At 38.2% G+C, this 11,718-nt stretch overlaps 1 protein-coding gene across 2 annotated transcripts; it reads right to left on the bottom strand.

The window, feature by feature from the left end:
• Positions 1 to 4,404: 4,404 nt before the first annotated feature.
• On the bottom strand, positions 4,405 to 9,023 carry LOC107679634 (zinc finger protein ZIC 4-like). Of its 2 annotated transcripts, XM_016475247.1 has the most exons (3): positions 8,588 to 9,011; positions 7,859 to 8,479; positions 4,405 to 5,617 (listed from the first exon to the last, which is right to left on the bottom strand). In XM_016475247.1, exons 1-3 carry the CDS (start codon positions 9,009 to 9,011, stop codon positions 5,178 to 5,180), a joined length of 1,485 nt encoding a protein of 494 aa, XP_016330733.1. In that variant the 3' UTR covers positions 4,405 to 5,177. The 2 variants fall into 2 exon arrangements, with proteins under 2 accessions (XP_016330733.1, XP_016330734.1); XM_016475248.1 differs by having other exon boundaries at positions 7,859 to 9,023.
• Positions 9,024 to 11,718: the final 2,695 nt, after the last annotated feature.

Raw genomic sequence — 11,718 nt, 5'->3', positions numbered from 1 at the left:
CTTTTCAATGGCCTTAATGTTTAAAGAGTGCAATGTTCTCTTGCATCCTTCTGTTAAGTGCTTTGCCGTTAAATAAAACAGCAATGACATGTGCTTTCACTGACTAATGCATGCAATCTGTTTTTTAGTGGAAACGCACAAGAGAAGCGCAGGATGCTCCCCACATAGCGTGCTGCTTTGCATGGTATCTATCCTGTTCGTGTGGCCCTTATAGCTTCTAATGTTTTAATAGCAAATAGAAAGTCCTTGTTGAAGACTATACGAACAAATTAGAGAGAGAGATCAGAGATCAAAGGAAGCGAAATAAGCACTGGTCGCTCGACTCATTCAAGCAGCTGCTTTGAGATTCAAAAAAAAAAAAAAAAAAAAAAAACGTTCTCGCCTCCCTTTCCCTTTCTCTACACAAACCGCCTCATATGTTGCTCATAATATGAAATATGATCCGCGAGATGATAGATTATAGTTCAGAAATGCTTAATCGCTGAAGGGCACATTCTGCAATTCATTATAATTTGCCCATGGTGATGATGTATGGCCCATTTAAATAAATCTGATACTCCCATAAAACGATTTCATTATTTTTTACTTTTCATTATCATCATTACCCTATTGTATCGCACGCTTAATGCTGGAGTAGTTGCATTGATTGATGCCTCTTGTATCATCGTATTAAAAGCTTACATGGCCTATTGCCAGCACAATTTTGACCTTACAGTTTAGGCATCTGGAGATTAAGGTGGGCCATCCATAGGGAGCACTGAAGATATGGAAATTCGTTTAATTTAGTTACTTTTGTTTGCGTTTCAGTGTCAGTTTGTGCGATGAAAGATCCTTCTGAATGCTGTACATTGAATTAAACTGTAATATATGTGAGTCCTTAAAGGAAACCCAACTGAGTTAACAATGTTTACGAAATAGAGGCACTTCCCTTTGGAATAACAATATATAAATATTTTCTTTTAATTTGCATAAGCCCAGATAAAGGCAATATTTTCAGCTAAAACCATTTTACCAGAAAATCAAATAAAACACTCAGTAGTGCACTAGGCAAATGTGAACCAAAACATCGTGTTCTTATTTGTTTTGTTTTTAGTCATGTGGAAAGGTCGATGGTGAATATGTATAAGAACCTAAAATAAAATAATTGCAGGTAAAACATGGCAGCTTACCTACTATGAATGTCGTACAGACACACACAGTAGTGCACATCTGCGTTTTCTTACATTGAAAGAAGGTTCCCATTCAGAGTGCAGGTGCGAAGTAGTGCGGTACATTCTGCTACATTATCTGAAGGTTGTTAGAGATCAGTGTTCACTCTGCTAAGTAAAGGGGCTGATTCTCACTAGAGAAAACTCTTTCATCCAAGAAAGTGCAATAAATCAGCCCCAACGAATAGAGGAGTGTGGTAATCTGACTTTTTAGGAGCGCATTCAATCAGGCTACCCAATTTATTAGTAATTTCTCGCTATTTCTTTTCATTTAATCCATGCCAGTAACATTTCTCTTATTCATTCCACCTCCAAACGTAATGGTGCAGGAAGTGATGTCATAACCAAGTTTGTTTCACGTGGGACAAAATTGAAACAATATGCAATCTTACTTTAAGTCCTGTTGCTGCCATTTTTACAAGTGCTGAAACTTTATGTTTGATGCTCATTTTAGAGGAAACTTCGGTTGGTACGATTTAAACATTTTATCCTGTGAGGTTTACCAAAGCAAAGTAGAGCTCATTTAGGCAGGAGTTTTCAGACAGGATCTTATATCTTTTGCATAACAGTGTTTGTGTTATAATTAAATAAGTATAGCATATATACATGTAGTTAATATGCAATTACATTAATTGTATACTGTCATAATATTTGCATTTAAAAAAATAATTTCATGTAGGCTACACTTTATTGTGAATAAATAAATAGTTTACACTGCATAATCACAGCATCATAAATATAATGTTTGGACGTAATTTTAAGTCATACACACTCTAAAAATGCTGGGTTAAATACAACCCAGTGCTGGGTGAAATATGGACAAACCCAGCGGTTGGGTTAAATGTTTAACCCAAGCTTCTGGGTAGTAACCCAACCGCTGGGTCAAAACAACCCAATTGCTGGGTTTGTCCCTATTTTACCCAGCACTGGGTTGTATTTAACCCAGCATTTTTTAGAGTGCACGGTTTAAAATAGCTTGCACAGTGTTTCGTCTATATATTATTTATTAAATATTTATTGAATCTTCCATATGCTTGCCAAGAAACTCAAAAATATTCGGAACTTAATGTTTACAATTAATTTAGTTAATGTTCAATATAACACGCATAATAACCAATGCACTTGTATGAGGGCAACGAGGTCTAAAAGTAGCCTATTCTGTTATTACTTTGCTTATTGTTATTGGCTAATTTATATATTTATTTATTTGCCTTTGCACCTGTCCTGTCATTTTGCATGCGAATTCCAGTCAGCCCTTGTCATGTAATTATGACATTAAATAGAGCGTTGAATGGTGTGGAGAGAACCGCTAATCCCCTATTAAAAGAGCTTTGTTAAATAATGCAGGACAGTTTCCGGAAGTGTGATTATCGCCTCAATTATTTCACAAAGAAATTATATTTAACACTCAAATGAGCCCTGGCTTGCATTTAACTACGTTTTTTTTATTATTATTCTTCCTTTACAGAGGCAGGCTGTTGCTTGATGAAATCAGAATGTGAATTCATAGCTAGTTCAAGTCCACCATATTGTGACAAGTGAATAAAATATAATAACATTTTTCTTAGAAGCATTTAAAAAGTTAAATGGCTGCGTCTTGTGTTTTAGTGGTCTCACTCCAGACTTGTAAGCGCTTCCTTTGTATTTGGAATATGCAATTTATTATTATTATTGATATTATAATTGTGATTTTAATAGTTGTCTTTGTTTGCACTGTGACTAGCTGCTTTAATGAGATGGTTAAGGCTGTTATTTTGGAATGGCTAAATCCTCTTATATGATCATGGTTTACAAAATAGTTCGACACTGCTGGATACAGTAGTTATATATGCCTGGTTGGCTTATCGGAAAGAGAATAGGGGAAGAGGAATCGATACTATTCAAACCCGAGAAACTGTTGAAAAAGAAACATATATTGTTATTTCCCTTTTAATCGCAACTTTGACACACGGAGGAGCGTGCGCGCTTCTCATGCTCACCAGGAGTCCAAGAGAGGCAGCTTGCCGTTAGGTTTCATATTACTCGGAGGTACTTGATTCGAGTCAAATTCGTCTCTTGTTGTTTTGTTGAAGGGAATGAAAAAACTTGAAACAAGTTTGAAAAGATTGCGCGATCAAAATGGTGACACAGCGAGGGCTTTCCATGTCATCAGCGTCGTTTAGACGACACGCAAGAATCCCCCTGATAATAAAAACACTTAAAAGGGTCCTCGCTTCAATTGAGACCAAACAATCCTATTCTCCTCGGATACACCAGCTCTAGTCTGCGCTACTGTTTGACTGTTCCCCACTGTATTTATGTTACACTATATCCAACAAATAAGTTTAAAAGTTAAACGTGCTATATCGAGACACACACATATATTTTAGCAAATCCGGCGCATAACGCTGAGGTCAACGTTTTGAAGTCACTTGAGAACGCAATGATGCAAAGAAAGTTATGAGGCTGCTCATGGTAGATTTTTGCATTTGTTATTAATTGAGCCATTTATTGATTTAACATGATACATTTGCTCGGATATGCAATGGTCATCATAAGTTGTTACTTTAGGTTATAATGAACATCGGCCCATGCATCAAGCAAAAAGTAAGACTTTTTTTTTTTTTCCACTGAACTTTTTCAGTGATCATCAAGCCAAGAGAAAAAAAATCGAACTAATAAACGAACGGATAAATATTCGTTTAAGTAAATTAAAGCGTATTTTGTAGTTCTTTTTTCTTCAGAGCAAATATCGCTTTTTTTTTTCAGACAGAACAGGATCTACAGCCCCGTCGCCCATATTATTTAAATTTGACTCGGCTTTTGCTATTGAAATCTTAACTCACCATGAAGATTCACCGTCCTGAAAAAAAAAAATGTCTCTTTGAATAAAAGCCTCTTTGAAGTCTGTGTGAAAATATGCAACTCTTTCATCAATTGCTGCCCATGTAATTGGAGTGTAAAGCTGGAGTACATTTGTGTGTATAAGCGATACAAAAGAATATAAAACAAGTTATCGCAATAGGATTCGCTAAGATAATTACAATTATTTTAAGTTGACTGGTAGCCTATTTACTATGACGTTTGAGTCATTTTAGGATTGTGTATATTTTGAACATTTAGGTGTCTTCTATTAAATGATGCCTAATTTCTATTGTCTAGAAATATCTATTTTTGTCTTACTAAAGCGTAATTTAGGAGGTCTTTTAGCTTTGCGTCATACACAATTTATTCATAATACTGACAACTTACAAGGCATTTCGGTACACATTTTAAGGTCTCTTCTGGTAATGATTTTTTTTTTTTTTCATAAAAACGGATTGCTGACAAGTTTTACGAAATCACAAAACAACCACATTGATTAATAACTAATCATAAATGAACCTTCATATCAAATACAATAACACCGTTTCCATCAAATTGGCTTGGCTGGTGAAAGCACAAAAAGAGGAAAGAGTCTACGTCTTTATGAAATTCAAATCATCCCAAATATTATTTTTCTGTACAAAGTATAGTAGCAAACATTTAAAAATTGTCGAAAGACAAAATCTTACAAAATTACTTTTCACACATAGACACTAAAACGTCATCATTTACAACTGTACAGGTTTAATAATTAAGCACTTTGGTTCAATAATACAAAAAGAAATGATTTACCGATTCAAAAATAAATTAAAAAAGATATTGAAATCAAAGCGGGATTTACAAAATAATACAGTGACATGCGTACGGTCGGTACACTATTTAGAAACATGGACACTCGGGACGTGTTTCATATGGATTGGTGGTTAGGCAGTGACATTAGCTGTCAAAGGGCCAGTGCATCCTTCAGTAAGGCAGTAACAGTGAACAAGCCTGCTCTTTGAACTGACTTACACAGGCGTCGTCAGCCTGTGGCCATTCAGTCCAAAACGGACTGTCCAAATAAGATAAGATGTCAAAGTCATTTTAGTCAATTTGCCAAAGCAATATTACAGGGCTAACTTTTTGTTAGAAGGCGTCCCTCCGTTCATGATTGCCGTACGTTGGCCCCTCTGTATGGCCCGGTGTGGATGAACCGCTGGGTGGGGTCTGAGGGCCACTGGCACCGGAGCTTTGACACACGTACCATTCGCTTAAATTGGCCGGCTGGGACGATGATGAGAGAGGCTCGGAGAGCGCAGAGGGAACTGGCTCCCTTCCCAAGTCCGATGAAGGAGAGACAAGAGATGGAGTCGATGATTCGTAACCCGAACTCGGAGGTGGAGACTTGCAGTGTACCTTCATGTGTTTTCTCAAAGAGCTGGGATGCGTGTACGATTTGTCACAACCTCTGACTTTGCAGTTGTACGGCTTATCGCTAGTGTGTACGTGGGAATGCTTTTTCCGGTCACTGCTGTTGGCGAACCGTCTGTCACAGCCGTCAAACTCGCATTTGAAAGGCTTTTCACCTGAAACAACAAAACAGTTGTGACAATGGTCAGTAGGCTACAGGTACAAGCACACCATTACATTGAGCGCATAATCAAATATACCGTGCATTAGTCTAACGCATGTCAGACAGGGTAAATCAGGTCACACGAACCCCATTATATCGTGATTATCTTTTACTGCTCCGTCTGCTCTCATAGCAGGCCCCTTGTGACTGAGACTCTCAGACAGCAATGATTTCTTTTCACAATTACAGATTATTGGGCACCCGTTCTTTAAAGCGTGTGCTCTCGCATAGTTTCATTTACCGTTGGAATGTTGAGCATGACGATCTCATAAAATACATCTGATCCACCATCTAAACTGCTATTAGGCCTGTCCCTCTGTAACCATAATAGCTGCTGGAGAAGGCAGCCAGGCAATATAAATGTTTGAATTAATTACATTTAATCAGGACCGAAGGACATAAGCTCCAGGAGTTTATAAGACTGCGTAATTGCTGCTGTCTAATTACAGTTGCTTGCTGAATATCAATTTGACCTTCAGCTGTTGGGCCGAGAAATCCAATCAACAATATTAGTGTACTACAAGAAAGCAGAAAGGAAGAGACCCTTGGGAAACCATATCCATAACCAAAGATGCAAATACCGCCCAAGCAAGAAAATAATGCGGCTGCCCCCGGGAATGTACCACATAAATAACACATAACGTTGCTTAGACATCATAACTGAATGATTCTTATCTTAGATGTAGTTACTAGTGAAACGTTAAGCAGCCTACTTGATTATCCCAACGCTATTTGCAATGAAAAAAAAAATCTTCCAGAGCCCACAAAGCATTCAAATGAATATAAATTACTATGCAAACCTAACGCATTGTATTAATGTGTTGCATAATATAGTAATACATATAACGTTTATCCTGTGAAGTAATGTTTGATTAGAACTTAGATACCGACTTGTTGCATGCGGTCAATCTGCAAGTTTTGTCAACAGTGTAAGCGTAGTTTCTTACAGTTCAGAAATATATGGAAATAACTGCAACATATGTGACCCTGGACCACAAAACCAGTCTTAAGTGTCTGTAAATATATTAAAACTTAATTTTTGATTAGTAATATGCATTGCTAATCAAAAATTACGTTTTTATATATTTACAGTAGGACATTTACAAAATATCATCGTGTAACATGATCTTTACTTAATATCCTAATGATTTTTGGCATAAAATAAAAATCAATAATTATATTGCTACAAACATACCCAAGCGACTTAAGACTGCTTTTGTGGTCCAGTCACATATTGTCTCTTGGTGCAATTAATGACAGTCGTTTTGGACAGTTTCTTTCTAGGCTAACTGGAACACACACACGAAAAAAAAAAAAAAAAAAAAACTACAGCGTAAGCAATACAAGACACTAGCCTATCTAAAATGCTATATCATGCCCCTGTAGATCGTTCAGAAGGGATAACAGAGTAATTGAACTTACAAGTGTTTGTGGTTCCCAAAGTGTAGCAAAGGAGTAGCATATAACAGTTTCCAAAGTGTCTATAAATGTGTACAACTTATAGTAATTGTAGTATAAACAGAAGATGCCCATAAACGATTTTTTTCTGGGAAAATAATTTGGGCATTTTAGCATAAAGCAATACCCTATCTCTTCATCTCTTATTTATTATTATTATTATTGTTATTTTCTGCAACCGACTAAACTGGACTCAGTAGGCCCCACACATATGGATGTGATGCAAAGCTGTAATCTGATGAAGTAAGGGATACGTTATTTTTTTACAACATACATGATTTAGAAAAAGCAAGTAAATTAAAAACAGTAACACTCCACAGTGCTCAACCTTTATGTCCCCCCTCTCTCTTTTTTAAAACACGACTTATTGTTAAAAATAATACTGGTATATTATATTAGCGTAAACTAAATACATGTTACCTATTAAAATTCATAAAATAACAGTGACAATAATGATAATGGTGCCAGTGTTCTGCGAAAATCCTTTCCACCATAGATAAGCCACTGCATGAATTATCTCTCGATAAAACCTCTTAAAAGCCAGCCTACTTAAAAGCGGATTTTTAGCCAAACTCTGCCTCTATTTAGCTTGCAAGCTAGCTCACGTCATTAATAGACTAGTTGCTGTGCATTGATTCGTTTACACTTCAGCACTGCTGTATATAGTAACTGAAGAGTTATGAGCCGCTAGCATTTAACTGAATTGTCCTAAGGGATGAGAAATTAAGTCACTGACCTGTGTGTGTTCTCTTGTGTATTTTCAAGTTTTCCGATCTGGCAAATACTTTTCCACAGCCGGGGAACGGACAAGGAAACGGTTTCTCTCCGGTGTGCACTCTGATGTGATTCACAAGTTTGTACTTTGCTTTAAATGGCTTTCCCTCTCGTGGACATTCTTCCCAAAAACAGATATGGTTCCCTTGATCCGGTCCTCCGACGTGCTCCACAGTCACATGCGTCACTAGTTCGTGCATGGTGCTGTAAGTTTTGGAGCAACGTTTTTTCGCCGAGTGCTCTGGCTCCAGCCACTTGCAGATGAGCTCTTGCTTTATCGGCTGCCTCATGTAACGGAAAAAAGCGCCAGCTCCGTGGTGGTGATGTGCGCTGAGATTCATGTTCAGATTGAGCCCGCCGTATCCGTGCAGAGAAGAAGCAGCAAACGGGTCTGCCCTGGAGCTCGCTACTTGACTCAAATGATCAGACCGAACGTACATTTCGGCAGGTATTCCTAACCTTATTTGTCCGTTCAAGGCTTGGCCACCTGGTGCTCCGGTAGATGGCTGCTCGTGATGAAGTCCAGGGAAGAGAGTATGGTTCCCAGGGTCGGGGTGATGACCATAGTGTCCCGGATAGCTACCTGTTGTTGAGACAAACATTCCGTGGTGAGAGGCTGAACCAGAAGTCTGATCGGTCAGCACGGGCATGGCTTGAGCTGTCAAATCTCGGCGAATGAGGAAGTCCCTACCTGCGGATAGCGCTTGGGCCGTGTGAGACATAGAGTACGGGACCGTTGCCGCCTGCACCGGGCCAAAAGCTCCCGTTTGACTGGAGACCACTTCACTGTGGCCTGCAATATGATGATTGTGGTGGTGATGGTGGTGGGGATAATGATGGGTTGGGCTGATTTTGAGGGCCGCGGAGTGCCCCATGTGTTCTGGCCCGAATGGACTCGGCCCCAGGCGGGGTTCCGCAGTCATCTCCCCAGGGTGCGAGTGAGCCATTGAGTATGGATGGCTGCTGAACCCCGGGAAGCCTGTCACGCTCTGAGGGGTATGGTGGTGATGATGGTGATGGTGGTGAGCCCCTGCCAAGTCAACTAATCTCAGCGGCGTGTTCCGTTTGGAAAACGCGGGGTCCATCACAGGGCTTCCCAAAGCATCCACGCTCATTACTCCTAATTTTAGAATAACTTGACAGCAGGAAAAATAATAATGATGATGACAAATATATTTTAATCGCTTTGAAGAATACAGAAGAAAAAAAAAAAAAAACTTCCCCTAAAGTTTAGTTGCTATCTCAGTGCCTACGTGGAATCCCATTCGGTTGAGAGGCAGCAGCAGGACGCTTTGATATACTGAATAGAGATTCATGGTAGGCGCTGCAGCCCGTAGAGCCAAACAATCACCGAGCGCTCTAATTGGTCAGAGCTCTGTGATTGACGTCACTCGTGACAGTTTCCAATGCGAAGAAAAATGTTTTAGTGACAGCAAACAGAGAGCGCGCATGCGCCGAGCCTCGGGCAGCGGATGAAGAAAAAAAAACATGGTTTTTGTTATGCAAAGGTTATTGTACTTGCAACTGCAATCCCGAAGTTACATCGACGCAATGCAACCTTTCTTTATATCACAGCTGTGGAAAATCTGCGACTGCGCTTTAGCAGCTTACCTCAATAAGTAGGCTAAACCGGATAGAGTGGACTTGCATGAAAAAAAAAATGCGACATGGGTTCTGTCTATAGTAATCCGTTAAAGAGAACATTTGAAGAAGCTCCATAATAAACATCGACAACGGTGGTTAGTACAAAGTTAAAGTTTGCTGTTGCATGCTGCTTGCCCAGACTCTGTTTTCTCTGTATTTAACATTTTTGTCAAAAAAAAAAAAGTTTTCACACCTCCTTTTTTTCTCTAACGGTGCTTATACGTCGTCATGGGATCACTGTCTTGTGAAAAGCGCGAAGGTCGCCTATTGTCCAGAGGAGAAAAAAGTAACGCAAAAGACCTGTTGTTATGATCGGGGGTAATTTTCGGCCTCAGTTGTTCAGCGGCGGCGGATCATGCACACAGGCGGTGGTGCTTCATCAAAAGTGTACAGGGCAGCAAAGAATAGCTAGAATATCTGTTAAATACAAATACTAATACAGACCTAATCCAGTCTTTGCGATGCGTAAAAGTTTATCTCACAGATTACCCACCGTCATTTAATAAATACACTGTTGACAGTGCACCTGTTACGAATACAGTAACCTCATGAATCAATAACCGGCTGTTGCGTTTATCTTGTAGGCTGTGTAGAAAGCTTGAAAGCAAATGGACAGTCCCCACCTCATGAAAACAGGCTCAAGAGTTCCAGTTACATTCTTTGAACTTTGCCCAGAAGAAGGCATTGCACTCGAATGCTAATATTTCAAGAAATAAAATTGACCTTGCAGATGTGGTCGGGGAATGTACATCTAAGTGGTGTTTTGCATGTCCACAAGGACTAACCTAAGTTAAAAGGTCTTAACCACAACAATTAACAGCAGGCTAGATATATCTTACAAAATAAATGAATGCTTTTTTTTTTTTTTTGTGCTAGGAATGAATAATGTTTTAAAAATGAATTGCGTTGCAAAGTTTTGTGAAACTGTTTTATGAAGAGGAAACATATAACAATTAAATTATAAACATAAAATTATAGTGTGGTACTTAAAACTCATTGAACTTGTGAATAAAAGTTTAATGCTATTGTTTGTTTCTTCGTATGGCATTGGGTGTAATTTTCCAATAAGCAATGAAATAAGCCATAAACAGGCTCTGTGTCAAAGCGGTTTAAATCATCGTGAGGAGGTGAAATAAGTTTTGGTAAATGGAATGCTTCATCCTTGCACAATAAAAGTTTAATACATAATTCCAATATATAATTATTACCGTAATTGCAACTGTTTTGACGCTCTAACTTAATCAACCCAGCCGGACACATAGGAAGTGTTGGGTGAACTGACCTAAAAAGATCAGACAGTTATAGTATTAGATACATGTCAAAAACCATATGTTCAATCTCTACTGGAATTAGGCGGATTATACGTGAGAGTATGGAGACAACATTTAGATTGTATTAGTGCTCATGTGTCTCGAAACAGCCGTGACATAACACTTTTTTTTTTTTTGGTAGTAGATGTGTGATTGCAAGACTGCAAAATCGCATTTCACGGAATCATTACTTCATATGAAAGCCATTGTGATCGTTTTATGTGCATGTATTATGATCACGTGTGAATGCACAACTTAGTCCAAAATCCACAATTGCAATCTATTACAATAATAAAAGCGTGACCTTAGACATTTTTTTCAACTTTAGGCGACTTTATTTGAATCAGGGTTAAGACGCATTCAATTATTTATGCAAATGAATTGGTATTCCTTTGAGAAAGGTCATGAATTGATCTGTCAGACGTCTAGTGACAAAACCACACCATCCGTGTCATAAATAAGTAAACATTGTGTGAACAACGACGAATACTGAAGATGTTCAGGGCTCAGGGTCGAATGGGTCGCAGCTGCATTCTTTTGGCATTTCTCTAGCACGTAACGAAAAGTTTATTCTCAGCTACTTTTTGCTGGGTAGAGGGGGACATTATTATAGTATACATGTGTATATATATATATATATATATATATATATATATATATATTATCGACAAGATACAAAACGAGTTTAATTTGACAATAAAAAAGAATGGAAAATAACACATTTTGGAATGAAAGTAAGCTTTTGACCAAAATCATTGACTTTAATTAAAGATTGCAATGCAGAAAAAAGGCCATTTCTAAGAAAAACTTAAATACATTAAAATTTATATTTAAATAAATAGATTTAACAGATAGTTAAAATAAAGTC

Source organism: Sinocyclocheilus anshuiensis, unplaced genomic scaffold (genome assembly GCF_001515605.1).
Source record: "Sinocyclocheilus anshuiensis isolate Anshui unplaced genomic scaffold, SAMN03320099.WGS_v1.1 scaffold384, whole genome shotgun sequence".
In the NCBI taxonomy this organism is placed as follows: domain Eukaryota; kingdom Metazoa; phylum Chordata; class Actinopteri; order Cypriniformes; family Cyprinidae; genus Sinocyclocheilus; species Sinocyclocheilus anshuiensis.
The sequence above is the reverse complement of the archived record's forward strand: the minus strand, read 5'-3'. Positions and strand labels throughout refer to the sequence as shown.